General features: G+C 42.2%; 1 protein-coding gene across 2 annotated transcripts in view; it reads right to left on the bottom strand.

The window, feature by feature from the left end:
- LOC126278026 (centrosomal protein of 104 kDa) overlaps positions 1-22864 on the bottom strand; it is a 400804-nt gene that overhangs the window by 271793 nt on the left and 106147 nt on the right. For both annotated transcript variants that reach the window (XM_049977752.1, XM_049977754.1), the window contains exon 3: positions 7294-7520. In XM_049977752.1, the coding sequence (XP_049833709.1) occupies positions 7294-7520 (227 nt within the window). The remainder of the gene's footprint in view (positions 1-7293; positions 7521-22864) is intronic.

The raw sequence follows: 22864 nt of genomic DNA, 5'->3' as shown, positions 1-22864 counted from the left end.
GGAGAAATTAGTGAATTCTTTAAATTGAGATGAATGTCAAAAGTTACTTTTTATGAGAAAGATTATTATTAACACATTTTTTTAAAACATTTACATGGGACTTGATGTAACAATACTACATATGCGCGAGGCTGCTTTTATCTTATCCTACAACGCTCAGTCTCCGCCATCGCTGCACACGACCGGCCCAGCCAACACGATACACCAGACACGGCTGCTCGCTAGCAACAACTTACTCCTACTACACAGTTCTTACTGCAGTCAATACTGCTCTTTGGTCTCAGATTCTCTTCTTGCTTACATATCGCAGACATCGCGTGAGCAATCCATCGAAATTACATCTGCTCGACTGCGCTAGCAACAAATTCTTTAACCATGTACCTCTTACACACTTTACAGCAAACTTGTAACAAACTACGAAAATTGTAACAAATTCCCACTCTTACAGTGAGACTGTAATGAACTGCCTATTGTTACAGCAAATATTGTTAGAAAATACTCTTTGCTACAGCAAAATTGTAACGAAGTGCCCCATGTTACAGTGAAACTGTAACAAATTATCCCCTGTTACAGTACTTTTGTAATAAATTACCCCATGTCACAGTGCATAATAAATTGTCCCATAGATCACTATGTTTCAGTAAACTGTAACAAAATGCTCCATATTTTGTTGCATATAACAGGTGAAATTTGCTCATTAACCACATATGTTGTTTTAACACTTGATGTGGTATAGTCACTACACACCTCTAGTAGATTTGGTATTGTTGTCCCCTGTTTGTTTTATTCAAAGTGTGATATTGTAGTTTGTTAATATCGGCAGGACAGTAGCTACTGCATTGACAGATACAGGACCAAGTGTGTACATAACAGGTAATCAGAAATTACTCATATCATTAATTCTTTAACACAGTCTGTGTAATTTTATGTGGAACTTCCACCTTCCTAGTTGTGGCGATTATGAGTCTGTGGGAGAGATTATGAGATTCTGTCTTCGTTATGTGCAGAGTTCTTTAGCCACTTTCTTGACAGTTATTGTGGTAGACCATAATGACAAGTTATTGTTGACTTTGGTAGTACAATACCTGCCGCATACTATTAAATTCAGACCACAAACAGTGCTTCATGCGTATGTCTATTTCTGCCAATAATCCTGCTTTCATCACAATGACCAGTAACATGTTTATAGACAGAAGCATCAACTTCTCATAAAATATTCACAGTTTGAACCTCGTCTGGAATATTCCAGAGTAGCCATCATTAAATCAGAGTTCCCATGACGAGAAATAACTCAAAATTCGGTGATTATTAGAAATATTGCGAGGTCCAACTACAGTCGAAATATTTCTAAGTCTCACAACCTAGCAGACTTGTAGAATTCTCCAGGTCCGCATACAAGGTAGTTTCACTGGTCATGTCCTGATACTCGCCATCATGACACCCCACAAAACACTTCCCCACAAATTCCCTTGTTGAAGGAACCACATCTGTATTCGTCAGAAATGATTTAGAAATCCTGTGAAAACGTCTGATGTCAATATGTACAATGTAGAATACACAGTAATGCAAGAAACCTTAAATAAAAATGTTTTGTGAATTAGTTGCTGTCGAATGACATTTGCAGAGTTTAAAACCGAGTCACTTAGTACATTTGGTTCTTCAGTGTATAGGTTCATCAAATCGAGAGCAGATCTGGCAAAAAATTCATTGATTTCACCGCAAAATTCACTTATTTCGACGTTAAATTCACTGTTTTCGACAAAAAAATTCGCCGATTTAGACACAAAATTCTAAAAATCATGTAGCACACTCTACTGATGTTAGAGTCTGCAAAACGAAAAAGCCAACTACACCATTTCTCTCTCGCATTTGGCAAACTTGTAATCAGTTTGAATTGCAACAGGAAGATTCATCATCAAAGCTGCAGTGATCTTGAGTCGGTGACTGAGATGATTGGATTCACTCTGCGTTATGCACAGATTTCTCTACTTAGTTTTTTGTCGGTTATTGAAAGAGAGATATTGGGGTTACCTAGCGTTCTATTAATTCTTATTCACGATGTTAGCATAAGGTCTGCAGCATACTGTAAACCTCATGCCTCAAACGTTGCTGCTATGTTTGCATCTACACTGAGGTAATGGAAGTCAAGGGGTAGCGATTTGTACATATAAGGATTGCAGTAGTATCAAGTACAAAAGTTATAAAAGGGCAGTCAACTGGTGGAGTAGTCATTTGTACACAGGTCATTCGTGTGAAAAGGTTTCCGACATGATTATGGGAGCACAACGGAAATTAACAGACTCTGCACGTGGGATAGTCATTGGAGCCAGACACATGGGATATTCGATTTCGGAAATTGCTAGGGATTTCAGTAATCCGAAATCTACAATGTCAATAATATTCTGCAAATACTATGTTTCAGGCCTTACCTCCCACCACGGACAACGCAGTGGCCGACGGCCTTCACTTAACGACCGAGAGCAGCGTCGTTTGCTTAGAGCTGTCAGTGCTAACGGACAAACAACGCTGAGTGAAATAACGGCAGAAATCAATGTGGGACCTAAGTCGAACGTATCCGTTAGGACAGTGCGGCGAAATTTGGCGTTACGGCAACAGACGATCGACGTGTGTGTCTTTGCTAACAGGACAACACCGCCTGTAGCGGCTCTCCTGAGCTCTCACCATATCGGTTGGACCATAGACGACTGGAAAACTGTGATGAGTCCAGTTTTCAGTTGGTAAGGGCTGATGGTACGGTTCGAGGTTGGAGCAGACCCCACGAAGCAGAAAGGCAATGTGCAAGCTGGTAGAGGCTCCAGAATGGTGGAGGCTGTGTTTACATGGACTAGACTCAGCTCTCTGGCCCAACTGAACCGATCATTGGCTGGAAATGGTTATAATCAGCTACTTGGGAACCATTTGCAGCCATTCAACGATTGAACTTTAATGGATGACAATGCGCCATGTCACCAGGCCACAATTGTTCGCAACTGGTTTGAAGAACATTCTTTACAATTTGAGGGAATGATTTGGTCACACAGGTCACCCGACATGAATTTCATCGAACATTCATGGGACGTAATCGATAGGTTAGCTCGTGCACAAAATCCAGCACTCGCAATACTTTCGCAATTACGGAGCGCTATATAGGAAGCATGGCTGAATATTTCTTCAGGAGAGGTGGGTGGCCTTCAACGACTTGTTGAGTCCATGCAAAGTCGAGTTGTTGCACTGCACTGGGCTAAAGGAGATCCGACAAGATATTAGGAGGTATCGCATGACTTTTGTTGCCTCAGTGTATTTCTGCCAAGGAACTCGCTTTCATTGTGTTAGTTAGAGGTGTGTTGATAATGGTTTTTTAAGGACGACTGATATAGAACTATGACAACATGAAGGCATCTCATCATAGGCATTGATTAAAGTGATAAGTAAGTTTGTAATACGTGAACACTGTGTAGATGAGGTACCATTCATTTGCCCATGTTCAGTATCTCTTATGTCCGATATTATGTATAATAATAATAATAATAACAATAATAACCATTAATTCAGGAACTGACTTCCTTTGATGCATTATACGAGGTGGGACCTCTGGAACCCTTATTTTTAACCCGAGAATTATGGCACAAATGATTTGATATTTTTAATTTCAGTTTATAGTATTTATTTTTACAGTTATTTGAGTGTTGTTTAAAAACTCCTTGTTGATTTTATTGCACTAAATAGTAGCGACAATATTTTACTTTTTATTGCACAAAATCAAATCCTTTTTGTGCAGTTTTTAAATACTACACACAAACAAACTGTTAGAGAACTGAATTTCACATTCTGAGACATTATAGTATTTCTGTAGAAAGTATACGTTCACATAAAGCTAAATTCCAGGGTTTACATTTGCACATGACAGTCGCACTCGGTAGATACAAAAGAAAGTCTGAAAAATTGGCATTGAGTGCTGGGATCTACATTCTTCTTTATCACCACTGAGACCACATTTGATTTTAACATAGACATTAAGCACTTTATTGTAGAAACAGCCACATCCCCAATACAATTGTCCTGAAGTTCTTCCTCCGAAACAACGTCCTGTTCGATAGCAGAACTGATTAGCTATTGTAAAATCGTCTTTTTTATATATTTCTTTATGTATATCACTGACATCTTCATCCATACACCGATTAACAATTTCATCAAGCTTAGGATCGTTGAAACTGATATATTCCTGAGAACACATCTTTTACTGTACTGAAGAAAACAGGTACGTAACTCACGAGGCGCAGTCTAAGAGACAACAACACGTGTCAGTAACGCGTGTCACCAATAAAGAAAGAAGGGCTCAATTCAACTGACAATAAAACATTGTAGGGTTGGCGATGCAAGAGAGGCAGGGGGAGTATAGGAGTATTCGGCTACAACTGGCCTTGGAGAGCGATTTCGAAAATTTTCGCGTAGTCTGAGAGACCACACCCTTGAGTTAAGGGATACTACTACTACTAATAATAATAATAATAATAATAATTTCATGTGGCTAAGTGGCGTGGCCTCATGGAAAGGAGACCAATAGTTTTATTTACACCGTCTCTACAGCAGCAGACGCAGTGATTACAGCTACAGAACCAAACCTGTATCATGCTCCAGAAAAGAGGTATTATTAATATAACTTCATAAAGCGTACCTGGTTGTGGGAATAGGTGGCAGTTAACCTTCATGGAGAGGACAGATTGGGCAGCTAGGGAAATTTATTTGGAGAGGTGGAAGACTTGACAGCATTACTGTGATGAATTGGACAATACATTTAGCTATTGGAGAGGTACACAGAGAATTGTAGGGGTGGATTTGACTGTCACAGACTTAGGAGACCTGCGTGTTCGAAGTTTTGTTAGGGGATGTTTGGCTTTCTACTTGTAGGAATATGTGAGGTGGGCTTCATTGTGGGTGAGAGGGTTCCAGGCTGGGGAAATCTCTAAGAAGACGATGCGACTTGCAGTGAGGAGTTTTGTTCCATACTTCTGAGTCCACCGTGTATAACTGGATGAGAGAGAGCACAGATCGGAAGACGTAACAACAGGACCGCGCACTGTTTTACTCAAACCATGTTTACGGTAGTGGATAGCTTGACGTTTAATCCTGTGCAAAATTGTCCACTGCAGTGGAAAATACAGGGTGTTTCAAAAATGACCGGTATGTTTGAAACGGCAATAAAAACTAAACGAGCAGCGATAGAAATACACCGTTTGTTGCAATATGCTTGGGACAACAGTACATTTTCAGGCGGACAAACATTCGAAATTACAGTAGTTACAATTTTCACCGACAGATGGCGCTGCAAGTGATGTGAAAGATATAGAAGACAACGCAGTCTGTGGGTGCGCCATTCTGTACGTCGTCTTTCTGCTGTAAGTGTGTGCTGTTCACAACGTGCAAGTGTTCTGTGGACAACATGGTTTATTCCTTAGAACAGAGGATTTTACTGGTGTTGGAATTCCACCGCCTAGAACACAGTGTTGTTGCAACAAGACGAAGTTTTCAACGGAGGTTTAATGTAACCAAAGGACCGAAAAGCGATACAATAAAGGATCTGTTTGAAAAATTTCAACGGACTGGGAACGTGACGGATGAACGTGCTGGAAAGGTAGGGCAACCGCGTATGGCAACCACAGAGGGCAACGCGCAGATAGTGCAGCAGGTGATCCAACACCGGCCTCGGGTTTCCGTTGGCCATGTTGCAGCTGCGATCTAAATGACGCCAACGTCCACGTATCGTCTCATGCGCCAGAGTTTACACCTCTATCCATACAAAATCCAAACGCGGCAACCCCTCAGCGCCACTACCATTGCTGCACGAGAGACATTCGCTAACGATATAGTGCACAGGATTGATGACGGCGATATGCATGTGGGCAGCATTTGGTTTACTGACAAAGCTTATTTTTACCTGAACGGCTTCGTCAATAAACAGAACTGGCGCATATGGGGAACTGAAAAGCCCCATGTTGCAGTCCCATCGTCCCTGCATCCTCAAAAAGTACTGGTCTGGGCCGCCATTTCTTCCAAAGGAATCATTGGCCCATTTTTCAGATCCGAAACCATTACTGCATCACGCTATCTGGACATTCTTCGTGAATTTGTGGCGGTACAAACTGCCTTAGACGACACTGCGAACACCTCGTGGTTTATGCAAGATGGTGCCCGGCCACATCGCACGGCCGACGTCTTTAATTTCCTGAATGAATATTTCGATGATCGTGTGATTGCTTTGGGCTATCCGAAACATACAGGAGGCGGCGTGGATTGGCCTCCCTATTCGCCAGACATGAACCCCTGTGACTTCTTTCTGTGGGGACACTTGAAAGACCAGGTGTACCGCCAGAATCCAGAAACAATTGAACAGCTGAAGCAGTACATCTCATCTGCATGTGAAGCCATTCCACCAGACACGTTGTCAAAGGTTTCGGGTAATTTCATTCAGAGGCTACGCCATATTATTGCTACGCATGGTGGATATGTGGAAAATATCGTACTATAGAGTTTCCCAGACCGCAGCGCCATCTGTTGTTGACGATTGTAACTACTGTAATTTCGAAAGTTTGTCTGCCTGAAAATGTACTGTTGTCCCAAGCATATTGCAACAAACGGTGTATTTCTATCGCTGCTCGTTTAGTTTGTATTGCCGTTTCAAATATACCGGTCATTTTTGAAACACCCTATATATAGACGTTGATACCTTTATTAGAATATTTTTATGGTACTTATTGTTGGTATGCATGGCTGTTAATCATGTTAGCATTTTTATTTTTTATGCATCACTAGGCCTATTCCAGATTACTTTCAGCTAATCAAACTTAGTTAGCTACTCCACTGACATCTCCAGATCTTTTACAAGATCTGGAGATGTCAGTGATTGAAACCGGTAATTCTGGAATGTACAACTTAAGTGATCAAGACAGACCTTCTCTCTTTGAGAGAAATGTGTACGTCGCCAGATTGACTATGTTGACAAATAAATATGTAGATGTGAAGAATAAAGATATAGATAGATAATCAAGTTTGTTTTGGTTAAAAAATTTTAAGAGTTATCACATAAAAAAGTTGGAGGCAATGATTTTCAGCACGCTCTGGTAATAAATAATGAAGGACTTTGGGTCTATGTGCATCTCTCAGCTGAAGAGGTTGGCACAGGAAAGGAAACAGTGTCGAGTCAAATCGAAACAGTCAGAAGGGTAATGACACGAAAAATATTGTATTAGTTGTATTAATAAGGGACAGAATTAGAGATTTTAGCTGATGGCTTACCTGATTGTGGACGTTAAAGGCATTTGGGTGGTTTTTGTGCAGGCGCAGCTTGAGGAACCTGGCCTTGCAGGAGGGGACGGTGACGGACTTGAGCTCCCGGGACTTGAAGGCGGTGCTCTCGTTGCTGGAGAGCGTGATGTAGCCCAGGTACTCGAAGTGCGAGCCGCACAGGCTCTGCGGGTCGGACTCGTCCAAGTCGCTGCCTGCCCACAGCTCCAGCCGCTCCGCTGCAATCACACCACGGTTCGCCTCAACTTCACTTCATCTGTTTGTGAAAGGAAAACGATTAACACCTTGCAGTTGTCAAACATGTTTATTCGGCATACCGGTTTCATAGCATTAAAGCTTCTAGTGATACGAATATTTTGATTCGTCACCAGAAAACTGAAATGATGTTAGACAGTGCTTTTTTTCTAAAAAAAAAAAGTTTGATGGTACTCCGACATTGGATATAACGCAGCGAAAATTATAGTTGAAGCATGGGATACCACCCGTCTGCTTTTAGCCATGACGTTAACAGGTCGAACTAAAAAATACATGGTATCGGACTCTTCAGTTGACTTTACAACTCAAATGAAGCAGGCAATACCGAGAAACACCCAAACATACAAGAGAATATAGTATCGAACGGTTCAGTTACATCACCTCAAATGAATCATGTGATTCCCATCAACCCCTGAACAATAAAATAAAATGGTATCGTACACTTCAATTGACCTATAATACACCTCAAATGAAACAGCTGAGTCGAATCAACCCTCCGACATACAAAACAATACAAGGAAATATTACCGAACACATAATTTAACCTGCAAAACACCACTAAAAGACACAATACAACAAAAACCAGCCACACATATCATCAACAACAGTAGAAGCTACACATCAAAAACCTTTTGTAACCTTGTTTGGCTCCCGAAATGGCATAGATGATAGGTGGCTCCCCGTGCTTCAACTGACCCAATTTTTAATACAGCTCAAAGTTTATTTAACTGTAAAACTATAGTGTAACTTACATAGCATTACAACAGTTTCCAAACTGACTTCAGTTCATGACTGCTGTAGTCTTCACGCCTTATTATTTTACTCTTGCTATCAATAGCAAGATGTCTGCCTATCCTGAACCAAGAGCGTATATAGTCCACGGACTGGAACAACATCAGTGGAGGACCAACCAACTTTATGAACATCAGATTGCTCACTGTGGAAAGATGAAATGAAGCTCTTGCTGGCGAGACGATCAGATTTGTTTGGGAAAACCCACGTTCACTTTCACTCGTTGATATAGGAACACATTTCAGTGCATTCTGAAGAGAAAGGAGGGATGCTGGAATTTTCTTCTCCATCAAATACTCCCGAAATCCTCTAAATATTTCTCTCTCTGGAAGAGCAAAACGACAACATAAAGTTTTGATATTTGTTCCACCATATGTTATTCCATGATTCTCAGACCAATTTGAAGAGTCCAAAACTTTTCGCACATTCAGAGATACTAATATGATATCGAAAAAAAGTAGCTTTGCCTACAAAAAGGTTTGGGGGTACGCATCCCACAGCGTTCCCCCAGAAAAACAGCACTGATGTTAGATATTTATAGACATATTTTTTAAAACTGCAAGTGAGATGAACGAGAGAGATAACAGAGGAGCAACAGGGACCATATTACCGACACATGGATCTTGGTCGCGTGTTGAGGGAAATGTACAATGGCCGCTTCTTGGGGCAGAGTGCCAGAGATACTGTGCAAAATCGACATAAGGAAACTTAGAATTCTTGTGCTATTACTTTGGGAGAAGCGTACGTACGACACAAATTGGGTTGCGTAGTGATACACCAATGAAGAATTGTCCGCTTGCACAACATATGAGAAAGAACGCCATAATGATACGTTGTATATTAATATTAATGATTTTTCATAGTGCTAATTGTTTAAAGTAAAACTGCGAAGTGTGTTTTTTATATTTTCCTTTGTTGCATGAATGTCGCGCAGAGCGAGCGAGAGCGGGAAATTCCAAGTCGCCAGCTCCAACTTTCTCTTTCCCCCCGTAAAAGGCAGCCCGAAACTGCGTAAAATCTCTTGCGGTTATTATTTTTGCACTGCAAATAAAAGAAAACTGTAGAATGTACTGTATGTTCTGTTCTGTCCACGACCAAGTCAACTATGTTGTTACATTGCTTTGAAGTTTTTAATAGATGGCATGGTACTTTATTCTTTGGTGAAGAATAAACCAGCTTAAAAAAAAAATAAGTTATCAATTTAATTTCAAGTATATTTGTTCACGAAGTTATATCAACTGACTGCACATGCTGAAAGAAGTGTTTATATCGTGAACAGTACAATAAGCATGAGGAGATAATAAGGGCAGACAGCGCTAGAGACGTATGCTGTGATTGCTTTGGAACCGCCATATTAGATGCCCCAAAGCATTAGCAGACAACTGTTTAGGATTCCTTCTCGCTATTAATTTCTGTCGTATGCACGCAACAGTTGCTTTAAATAGCAAATGTTACAGTGCTTTCGTGCTTAAGACAGTGTCAGGGAAGCATTTTCAGACGTTTTTCTGACTTAATGTATATCTGATACAGTAATGTAACGAATGCAGCCCAGTTAATGTTGCTTTATTTTCGTTAGTCGTTTCAAATAATCATTCAGAAGCATTTTCTGTGAAAAGACCGCTTTTGTAACCCAGCATTTTCTTCAGTAAGGTCTGATTTTTGGTCTATGACCTCTTCCTGCACAATGATGAGAACATATTTTGCAACGTTTGGTCGGTAACCAGTCTTCCTTCTCACAGCATTCAATCAGACAGATTTTCTAATGGGCTGATATTAAATCTGAGGTCAAAGTACTGGAATAAAACCACTACACTAAAAATAAATAGTAGCCCCATAATTGATCCAAAAGTTTGTTTCAGGCCGCGCCCATACTAGAGATGGGCAAAGTCGCTCATCCTTGGGAACTAGTTCACTGGCGATCGCTCTTTTTTGGGAACCGTTCATTTTTACACGTTCCTCGTTCATTGTGCTTGGTATATGATTCTTATGAAAAATTCAAAATTAGTAGCATAGGTGACTGAAGATGGAAGGCGCCAGGAGGGGGCACCTGCCTCCCCTCCCCCCCCCCCCTCCCCTGGAGTACAGATTTTTTACTCATAACAGAATTCTCACACACTTGTAATTTTCGTGATTCTGCAAAACGTCTCGTTTAGCCAACTGTAGCGTTATGTGGCTGATTGCAGTGAAATAATATAAGGTGGCGCACGAAAAACCGGCCCCGAGTACAGACTGCTCGCCAATTACGTACGATTTGTTGACCGCTACGAACAGAATAGATAAACATGTGATTATTAGGCAATAAATAAATAACAAATAAGTAAATGCAAACAGCTTCGAAACAATATGTGACGATTGATAAATGACAATGAGCAGTCTAGTACTCGGGGGCCGGTTTTTCGTGCACCACCCTGTACCACTGAAATAATATTGTAGGAGTTATCATATTCTCTTTACAAAATGTTCGTTCGCTGCGCTGCGTGTCCCGTGTGGACGGCTATTAGAGAATGTCATTTATTGCGCTAGCCTGGCGTCTTCCGCCACTCAGAGAGATCTGTCGAGATAACAGATCTGCTGAGACCTCTCGTGTAACAGGTTGTTAGGCGCAGCTCTTGTACCTCTATTATAAACGGCAGCCGAGCTGGAAGTAAGGCGTCCGTGCTCCCTTCTGCCCCGGCAGCCGCACGCTAACGATTGCTGTATTTTATGCAGATGACCTCGCCCAAAATGCCAAGCGCTGCCGCGCAAAGCAACAGAGGCGACGCGCCAGCTAAGCTGTCATTCCAAAAGGCGTTGAGAAAGGCTTGCCGCAAGTTGATTTCCTTTATTTGAGAGGTCCATCCGTACTTCTCTTTTAGTAACAATTTTGTTACAACGTAGAACAAGTTAGTGGGCCCAATATTTTTAGTTGCAAGGGGGGTCCACAGTCATGGTAATTTTCTTATATTAATTTGCTGCACTAGCTCTTATTGATAGAGTTAAAGCATTCATTTATTTCATTTTTTTCACTGATCAGTCGTTTCGACTGTGTAGTCATTTCCAAGCGCCTGCCATACGTATCGTATAATATACACTACTGACCATTAAAATTGCTACACCAAGAAGAAATGCAGACGATAAACGGGTATTCATTTGACAAATATATTATACTAGAACTCACATGTGATTACATTTTCACGCAATTTGGGTGCATTGATCCTGAGAAATCAGTACCCAGAACAACCACCTCTGGCCGTAATAACGGCCTTGATATGCCTGGGCATTGAGTGAAACAGAACTTGGATGGTGTGTACAGGTACAGCTGCCCATGCAGCTTCAACAGGATACCACAGTTCATCAAGAGTAGTGACTGGCGTATTGTGACGAGCCAGTTATTCGGCCACCATTGACCAGACGTTTTCAATTGGTGAGAAATCTGGAGAATGTGCTGGCCAGGGCAGCAGTCGAACATTTTCTGTATCCAGAAAGGCCCGTGCAGGACCTGCAACATGCGGTCGTGCATTATCCCGCTGAAATGTAGGGTTTCGCAGGGATCGAATGAAGGGTAGAGCCACGGGTCGTAACACATCTGAAATGTAACGTCCACTGTTCGAAGTATCGTCAGTGTGAACAAGAAATGACCGAGACGTGTAACCAATGGCACCCCATACCATCACGCCGGGTGATATGCCAGTATGGCGATGACGAATACGCGCTTCCAATGTGTGTTCACCGCGATGGCGCCAAACACGGATGCGACCATCATGATGCTGTAAACAGAACCTGGATTCGTCCGAAAAAAATGACGTTTCGCCATTCGTGCACCCAGGTTCGTCGTTGAGTACACCATCACAGAGGCTCCTGTCTGTGATGCAGCGTCAAGGGTAACAGCAGCCATGGTCTCCGAGCTGATAGTCCATGCTGCTGCAAACGTCGCCGAACTGTTCGTGCAGATGATTGTTGTCTTCCAAACGTCCCCATCTGTTGACTAAGGGATCGAGACGTGTCTGCACGATCCGTTACAGCCATGCGGATAAGATGCCTGTCATCTAGACTTCTAGTGACACAAGGCCGTTGGGATCCAGCACGGCGTTCCGTATTACCCTCCTGAATTCACCAATTCCATATTCTGGTAACAGTAATTGGATCTCGACCAACGCGAGCAGCAATGTCGTGATTCGGTAAACTGCAATCGCGATAGGCTACAATCCAACCTTTATCAAAGTCGGAAACGTGATGGTACGCATTTCTCCTCCTTACACGAGGCATCACAACAACGTTTCACCAGGCAACGGCGGTCAAATGCTGTTTGTGTATGAGAAATCGGTAGGAAACTTTCCTCATGTCAGCATGTTGTAGGTGTCGCCACCGACGCCAACCTTGTGTGAATGCTCTGAAAAGCTAATCATTTGCATATCACAGCATCTTCTTCCTGTCAGTTAAATTTCGCGTCTGTAGCATGTCATATTCGTGGTGTAGCAATTTTAATGACCAGCAGCGTAGCTGTGTTCACTCGTCAACACTGACAGTGTTGCATAGGAATTGTCAGTGAGCGAACTGATGATCTTCACGCAAATATGCTGTAATAATCGGCCCTTTGATCTTTGCTGTTTTGATTTAAAGAACACAAAAAAGAGTGGATGGTACAGCTTTCTCGTTTTCATTTTGAGATGTAGTACACAAAAAGCACAAGAATAAAACACTTTTATTTTAAAAAATTCATTGCCAGCCTGTGTAATTATCATAATGCTCCCCCAACTATATTATTTTCAGTCTCCTTTGAGCCACACGTAAATTATTATGATAATAAGAAGTTACTTGACAGCAACGAAACTTTAACGTCTTCTGTTATGGTTTTCTTTCTAAAGACTTGAATAGCCTGTGTGATGTTAACTCTAGTAGTATCGAGTCATACCCATCACATATACCATTGAACACTGCTCTGCAAAACTTAAGCGCACCGTTTGCGATGTTGCCAAGAGCAGAGGTACTGTATCAACAGTGAGACCAGATTCCCTCATATGGCGTGACATGGGAACACGCAATACTCCCAGGAACATTGTCGAACAAGATGCTATAGGTGATCTAGGTGTTATGGTGCGGGGAGGAATAACGTTTTACGGACGTACTGATATCCGAATCTTTTAACACGGTACAATCACCGGTCAGCATTATCCTCACACTATACTCCTTCCCCAGTTGCGTCTTTTCAGGGGTGCATTCAGCTCTGGCTTCCTTTTTAGCGATGACAATACGCGACTGTGTTAAACAGCGCAGATGGAGGAGCTGTTGGAGCGAGAGGATATTCGACGACTGACTCCCCTGACTTAAATCCTTCGCGGACGTGTGGGACGCGTTGGGGAGGCTTATTGCAGGACCTCCACAGGCACCACAGTTGTCAACCACGCTGATGGAGGAATGGAACGCCCTACCACAGGATCCCTTCACAAGCTTTGCCGCCAGAGAGGGAGCAAGTCGCAGAGCATCCACTGCTATCCGTGGTGATTACTATGGCCCGGATTTAAATGACAAGCCATTTTTTTCTGAACTATAGGGTGAATTTTAGAACAATTTATACACAAATCTAGGCATTTTAGTGTCGAAAAATGTATTTTCATTGTGCATATAAAGTCATATTTCAACAAATTTTAGTAATAGGTCATATTGCGGCTAACTTTTAATATAATAGGTCGTAATATAATAGGTCGTATTTCCGTCAACTTTTGCCAAAAATGCGTGTACCGTTTTTCTCGTATCTTACGGGACACACGAATAATAAAATGAATATGTTGCTAACAAGGCAATATTTAACGTGCTATTATGAAAGATATATAGATAAATTAGTACACAGCTTTATTTCTCAGGACTGTAGCAGAAAATCGGTGTACCACAACATTCGTTTCGCGAACATAAAACATTGTTGCGCAGAGTCGACAGTACGCTCTCAGAGCCAACAAAGGCGGCTTCTGCCGTAATAATCATAGCAGTCGCACAGGAGTTCCCAGTAACCAGTTTGAATACAGCCTTTGCCTTGTTCAACATACCTAAAGCAAAGTGCAACGACGGCGTGAAGTTGCGAGGATATGTTCGAGAAATTTGAGAGAAGTTCTGTAGTACTGATGGGAAAATATTATTTTGTAAACTGTGTGAAGTTAAAGTTAGTGCAGAAATGCGCTTTAATGTGCAACAACACTGTAATACCGCTAAACACATCAGCTGTGTGAAACAAGGTGCTGAGAATAACAGCAGGCAAACGCTGTTATTTGAACATTCAGGCCAATCTCAATCGTCAACCGTGCAATCATTCTGCAAGGATTTGTGTGAGATGATGGTGTCCTGCAACATCCCATTGGAAAAGCTGAAGAATCCACGCTTTAGACGGTTCTTGGAGAAGTACACAACACATCCAGTTCCAGATGAATCTACACTGAGAAAGAACTATTTATCAGTATGCTACAATGATGTGCTCAACAAAATACGAATTACTATTGCTGAGCAAAAGATCTGGCTGTCGATAGATGAAACTACGGATATTAGTGGGCGATATATTGCAAATATTTTATTGGTGTTCTAAAAGTTGATGGCCCTGGAGATATGTTCCTACTACATGTGAAGCTCTCGACAGAGTAAACAATTCGACGATTGCTATTTTGTTCGACAACTCTCTGAAGCTACTGTGGCCGGATGGTGTGAAAAGAGACAACACTTTGCTGCTTGTAACAGATGGTGCTTCATGTAAAGCTAAAGCAGCCAAAGGGCTTCAGATTCTCTACCGCAGTATGGTGTATGCCACTTGCCTTGCGTATGCGTTGCACAGAGTTGCCAAAGAGGTGCGATCAAACTACCCTGGCGTGGACAAATTAATTTCGTGTGGTAAGAAAATCTATGTGAAGGCTCCGCTACGGGTGCAGAAATTCAAGGAACAAGCACCTTCAACTCCACTCCCACCTAAACCCGTTCTTACACGATGGGTTCTTGGCTTAATGCTGCTGAGTAATACTGCACCAACTACACCCAAACAAAGACAATCTTCTGTGAGCTTGATAGCGATGAATCAAGTGCTATCAAAATTGTGAAAGACGTTTTTACAGATACATTGTCTCTAAACTTGGCATACGTCAACGCCAAGTTTTCAGTGATACCAAAAGCCATCAAACGACTGGAAGCTATTGGCACTCAGCTATGTGAGGCCCAGAGTATTGTGCAACATGTGCAGAGTGAGTTGGGTCGAGCTCGTGGTCATGTGGCTGACAAAGTGAAAATCAAATTGCAAAGTGTTTTCCAGCGAAATCCTGGATATTCTACACTGTGCAAAATTAGTGACAGAATTTCAGGGAATGCCGCAACATTTGAAGATACTGAAACAAAACTGAACTCCAGTGACCTGGCTGCCTTCAAATACGCTCCAGTGACGTCTTGTGTAGTGGAGAGGAGCTTTTCCAGGTACAAAACTATCCTCAGTGACAACCATTGATTTTTGACAATTTAAAACCTGAAAATGCACCTTGTGATCCAGTGGAACTTTGCAGATACTGAAGATTGATGTACAGTATTAAATAATGTGAAACGCTTTAAATACTATGTAGAAATAAAGACATTGTTCTACTGTTTCTATAGATGATCTTTTCACTGTACTTTGTGTTTATAAAATAAAACATTCAGACATTCAAAAAATAGGTGCAAATTAGCCACAAACCCTACAGAAAGAAAGAACTATAGTTACAATATTTTGAGAAGTGAATTTTGTATTACTTTATGGCGAACAAAAAGTAAATAAACAAGAATGCTTTAAATAAACTTCTATTAAGTCATATTTTATTTTTTAAGGTCATATTTATGTAAGTTTTAGGTCACAAACGCTTGCATATTTCACTATTTTTTTGCTAATAAAATCCGAGCCCTAGTGATTACACACCCTGTTAAGAACCATGTCCCATCTTTTGTAATGCCCAGTGGACCGTCACAAATCTTGGTGACTTCAATACAATTATTTTCTTTGAATAAAAATTTCATTTCTGTGTTAATATCATTGAGTATTTCCTTCCATTACCTTCTGTACTATGCTGTAGCTGTTTTTCTATGTATGTTCGAAGTTCCATTGAGCTATATTATTTGCAATGACACATCAAGCGACAATTACATTCGTCCCAAAGTTTTGCACATCAGTATATGTCTGACACTGGCTGTACCTAGGTGAAACCAACAGTAATAATTGTACTTTGATATTCTGCGGCTAATAATATTGTTCGTGAAAAAGGAAGGTTAACGACGCTAAGCTCGAAAGTGAACAAATTATCTGCTGCTACTCTTCCCCAAATTAAGAAAAGCCTGTCATAATCCCGAAGGTTTGTTCATACGTAAAAGTTTTTTCTAGAGATGAAAGTAACGATCATTGACAGAAAACTTCCTAGGAACGTTGCACAGAAACGAAAATACATCCAGTGTGCCCCAAGAAAGCGCAAAAGGACCTCTAATATTTGTTTAGCCGCAGTGTAAATTAATTAGGTCCTGCGACTCTGCATTGCCGTTGGTAAAAATGTAACTGTAGACGCGCATACACACTCAGTGAGACAGCTACACTGCGCGCCAAACTTTGAGAAGATACTCAACTATTTTCCATTTTTTAGATCTCCTACATTACTCAGATATTTCAGAAAGTGTAAAACAACCAAAAAATATTACGATGTTTCATACTCTTTACAATATTTCGTAGATTTCCAGGTCTAAGATTATTGCTGGTACTACTAGCCTAGTGGCAACAGTATAGAGAAAAACAAGAACGCGAAACGAAAGTCAATACCCTCTAACGCAACCAAAGGCCGGAAAGAGAGTGACATCTACAAGAAATGGGTACTTAGACGCAGTGTAAATGAATTAGATCCTGTGACTCTGCCATACTTGCAACAGAAATGATGCGTACACCATAATACGTTAAACTAAACGATGGAACTTTATTTTTGCGTACGGCGCTAAAATACAGAGCTCACGATTCCAGTAATGTGCAATAGTCCAGTCGACGTCAGTGAGCTGCTCGTTGCTAGCGTTACTAAACGGAACACACACTAGGGTTCAAAATGGTTCAAATGGCTCTGAGCACTACGGGACTTAACACCTATGGTCATCAGTCCCCTAGAACTTAGAACTACTTAAACCTAACTAACCTAAGGACATCACACAACACCCAGCCAACACGAGGCAGAGAAAATCCCTGACCCCGCCGGGAATCGAACCCGGCAACCCGGGCGTGGGAAGCGAGATCACTACCGCACGACCACGAGATGCGGGCACACACACTAGAGACATAGAGATAAAAAACATAAAATAATTAACATAAAAAGGTAACAAAAACAAGGAATAAATGATCTGCGCTTCGCGCGAATAAACCCAGCGCCTACTGACGCACGCGCGAAAATTTGACACTCGCGTACAACACACACATGGTAGGCGGCTGCGGGTCGTTACATCTGCATACAAATGATTTGTCAAACAATATCACTACAAACGGTGTTTTGAACGCGAAAACATAGTCGTTGAACGTTGGTAAGGAATTTTCAATTGGTTTAACGAATGACAGTGGAAATTTTTTGGAAATTTGTGGTAAGATCTTATGGGACCAAACTGCGGAGGTCATCGGTCCGTAAGCTTTCGCATTACTTAACCTAACTTAAACGAACTTACGCTAAGGACAACACACTCACATACACCCGTGCCCGATGGAGCACTCGAACGTCCGTGTGAGGGAGCTGCGCGAGCCGTGACAAAGCCCCTAGACAGCGCGGCTATCCCGCTCGGCCAGATGATAGTGCTCCTTAAATATGTATGGCTAAGGTAATGTGTATAACAGAGAGAGATAATCCCACAGTATATGATCTCACAAGAAAGCAAGGGTAGAAATTAATTTTGAGAAGACACATTATATTCAGTTCTGTACAACAAATGGAGTCATACCAACAACTAATGTAGCAGACGAGTAGGAATCAGTAAACTGGGTAGAATGCTCCAAATTTTGGGTGTTCATCTTGATGAAAACTTGAGCCGGAAGAAGCATATCTCAGCAACTCAAAGAGTTAAGTTCGGCTACTTTTGCCCTGTTCTGTACAACAAATGGAGTCATACCAACAACTAATGTAGCAGACGAGTAGGAATCAGTAAACTGGGTAGAATGCTCCAAATTTTGGGTGTTCATCTTGATGAAAACTTGAGCCGGAAGAAGCATATCTCAGCAACTCAAAGAATTAAGTTCGGCTACTTTTGCCCTTCGTATAACTGTTAGTCTTGTAAACAAACATACTTCTTGACATTTCCACTCAATAATGTCTTATGGAATAATTTCTAGGGTAACTGGTTACTTCGAAAGAATGTATAGATTTTACAAAAGTGAGCAGTAACAATAATATGTGAAGTTCACACGTGATCGTCATGTAGGTACCTCTTCAAGGCATTGTAAGTGTACCATCACGAAATTCGTCATAAATAATCCATCGCAATTTGAGAAGAATAGTGATATCCATACCAACAGCACTAGAGGAAAAAGTTCCCCTTATTAAAGCTGTCAGTGACTCAGAAAAGAGTTAAATATGCAGCAAAAAAATTGTTTGATCAATTTCCCAATAAAATAAAATGCCTGGAAGTTTTAAATCTAACCTAAACTCATTTCTCCTGGACAACTCCTTCTATTCCACGGGCGAATTGTTATTTAAAAACTGGAAGCCTGGAAAAAACGCTACTTTTTATTTGTAGCTGCATGATGAAGACTAAAATCTTATATGGACTCTAATGCAAACACTTATCATGAATACGTATCTCGTAAACTAACACGTTCAGCATCGTTTCGGCGGAAGCATGGATAACAATTTAACATCACGTCAACGCCGAAGTCGTTGGAGACGGAGCACAAGCTCGGATTACGAAAGGATAGGGAAGGAAATCGACCGTGCCTTTCAAAGGAACCGTTCTGACATTTGACTGGAGCGATTAAGTGAAATCACGGAAAACCTAAATCTGAATGGCCAGACGCGGAATTGAATCGGAGTCCTCATGAATGCGAGTCCAGTGTGTTAATCACTACGACACCTCACTCGCTACAATATTTCGATAAAAAGATCGTTCAAATTATCTACAGAACATGTAACAAACCAACGAACTAACTAATTACAACATTATTGGTGAATATATAGAGCATGTCATGTTTTATTTGGGAGTAATTCTAAGAAACAATCTGAAATCGGAAGATTACGTAAAATCAGTTTTACGGAAGGTGAAAGGAAGACTTAAATTTGTTCGAAAGGCTCTAAGAGTTTCAATACATTTGCAAAGGAAGTGGCAAGAAGCTAATGTGACCAATTCTAAAAGTTCTGCTCCAGTGTTTGAAGGCCTTGTCAAGCACGAATGGTAAGAGACATCGAACGGATTCAGAAACGCGTTGATGGGATCGTAGCAGGTCGGCGTAGGCCCTACGACAGTGTAACAGGAATGACCAGTGAACTCAAATAAAAATCACTGGAAGGAAGTTAACGTAGTTCTCGCGAAACCATGGTGGATGCATTTAAACAACATATATTCGCCGGAAACGGTGCGACCTTTACGCTACCACCATCGTATACTTACGCAGGGATCATAACAATAAAATAAGAGACATTACCACACTTACAGGATCTTAACAGGTGCTTTCATTTCACCAACGGAGCAGCTCAGAAAATCGATAATATTGTCATGATGTACCCTCCGCCATGCACTGTGCAGTGGCTTGCGAGTTATATACGAGGGTTATTCGAAAAGAAAGGAACGATAGGTCGCGAAATGGAAAATACAGTGAAAATCTGATGAAGCTTTGCACAGATACGTTGGGCACTGTGTCTAGTACGCCTGTCGATCGTATCTTGTCGCTATTTTCAGTTCTGAGCTCACAGTGAGAACGTAAAGATGGCTAGAAATTAGCCTTTCCCGCCAAGTATGAGGGTCAAGCGAAAGATTTAGGCTGAAGCTATGCAATCCACATAACATAACTGTCGTGCGGTTCGTTCTACATGAAAATTCTCGGCTGCACTCTGCAGGAGCAATGAAGATGCTCCTGCAGTGTTTTCGATGGGAAGTGTTTGTTCAACCACAATACAGCGCATAATTGGCTACCCCTGAGGTTAATCTCTACTCAGATCAACCGCTGGCTATGAAGACAATATTTTGACACACACAACAAGCTGCAGTCCAGAGTAGACATTTTTCGAAAATCACTGGCGACTGTCTTCTACAACGAGAGAATTGAAAAGTTGGTACAACGCTACGACAGATGTCTAAGCCTATGTAGAGAAGTTGCTGGTAGGTGTAGCGAATAAAACAATGCAATGAGAATAAAACAGTTTTGATGTTCGTTGTGGCTTCCATTTCGCGATCTATCGTTCCTTACTTCCCGAATAGCCCTCGTATGTTGCAGTCTCTTGCTCACTTTCGTCGCCGAGACGCACTGTTTCGAGTTAGTGAGTGAAATTATCAGCACAGAGAAGAGCAGATAATTACAGAATGGACAAATCAACCAGAGAGAATTTTGGAACATCTTCTATGCTCGTGTATTATGACATTTATCTAAACCGAAAATCTCCTCTGCAGGAATCAACATGGATTCCGAAAGCAACGATCATGTGAAAACTAGCTCGATATGTTCATCCAGAAAACCCAGAAAGCAGTAGATACAGGTTCCTAGTGTAGCGGCACCACCGTTTAGGACGGGGAAAGTTAGTTTTGTGTGATATTCGGAGCACGAGTTAGAGCCAGTTGCGGGCCGGATTGCAGTAAGTTACGCATACCAGCAGTTGTGAAGGCAAATAGAGGCCACAGGGGCGTAGAACTGCCAGAGACGTGGCACACAGCAGTTTCCATGGCCAAGTCACAGGCAGGAGAGGGCCACGGGCCAACCTAAGTGTTATGCATACGTGATACGAAGCAGCGTGCTTGGTAAAACAGAGTCGTACAGCTGACTATAAATAGGTGCCGTTTTCTAACAAGATTCATTCAAGTGTGGCAGCTCTCCTGGATGGCGGGGCGTGACACACAGCAGGGATACATGGAGCAACAGATGGGGGGAGAGCGTCTCAGTCCACGGTGGGTCACTGGTTCAACCCTCTGAGGCCAACACAGGGCATTCAAGTGTAGCAGCTCTCCTGGATGGCGGGGCGTGACACACAGCAGCGATACATGGAGCAACAAATGGGGGGAGAGCGTCTCAGTCCACGGTGGGTCACTGGTTCAACCCTATGAGGCTAACACAGGGTATTCAAGTGTGGCAGCTCTCCTGGATGGTGGGGCGCGTCACACTGCTGGGATACACGCAGCAGCAGATGGGGCGACAGCATCCCAGTCCTCGGCGGGTCGTTGGTTCAACCCTCTGAGGCCGATGCGGGGTCCGCAGCCATCCATCAGTGGGTCACTCTTAGGTTCGCTACCTCTGGCAGTTGTCTCGGCTCCTGACACACGCTGGAGACTTCCCGAGGCAAGTGCCGCAGTTTTGGATGCCAGATAGCAGGTGAATGTTCGTCGCCGGAATCTCAGCTACGCTAGCGAGGAGAAGGACGCAGCTGGCCACCCGCGGCTCACACCGAGCAGCGCTGAGTCGGCTGCTGGCGCAGCCATCCTGACATCAGCAGAAGCCAGCGGGCCGGCCAAGGCCGGTAAAACACAGCGTTGCATTGCACAGGCCGCTGGGGTGCTTCCTCAGCATTGCAGGGCCCTATGATGCAGACCGAGGCGAACGGAGCACTGCAGTGGAACCAAATAAATCATCTGGAAAGTTCTCGCTGAGTTTTAATACGACACCTCCTGGCACCCAGCCACTACATGTGGTGTCTCCCCGCTACATTTGGTAATCCTGATACATTCCGTGGCAGAAGCCACCAACAACGTCATGTAGGTGCCGTGTTCCTTCTAGAAGGCATTCAATACTGTTCGCTTTGCTACCTAATGAACAAAATACGAGCATACGGAATATCAGACCGATTGTGTGGCTGGATTGAAGAGGTTCTAGCAAACAGAACACGGCAGGTCATTATGAATGCAGAGAATTCTTCAGATGTAGGCGTAATTTTGGGCGTGCCCTGTAGGAGAGTTACGGAATCATTACTTTTCACAATATACGTGAATGGCCTAGCAGATGGCGTCGGGAGTTCCATGAGACTTTTCTTGTATCATGCTTTTGTGTATAAAGACCTGAAGCTAGAATATTGTAGGGAAACTCCAGGAGACCTGCAGAGGATAGACACATGTTCTCAGGAGTGACAATTGATCCTCAGCGGAAACAAACGTAACTTATTGCAAATGCATAGACAGAAATAATCTTTATTGTATGATTACACGATTGCCGAAGAATCACTGAAAGCAATTACTTCCATAAAATATCTAGGAGTATGCATAGGGAGCGATTTGAAGTGAAACGATCACATAAAATTAATCGCCCGTGAGGCAGATGACAGATTCACTGGAAGAATTCTCAAAAAACGTAGTCCATCAACGGAGGAAGTAACTTACAGACCACTCGTCTGACCAGTATTTG

This window comes from Schistocerca gregaria, chromosome 6, assembly GCF_023897955.1.
Source record: "Schistocerca gregaria isolate iqSchGreg1 chromosome 6, iqSchGreg1.2, whole genome shotgun sequence".
Lineage (NCBI taxonomy): Eukaryota > Metazoa > Arthropoda > Insecta > Orthoptera > Acrididae > Schistocerca > Schistocerca gregaria.
The sequence above is the reverse complement of the archived record's forward strand: the minus strand, read 5'-3'. Positions and strand labels throughout refer to the sequence as shown.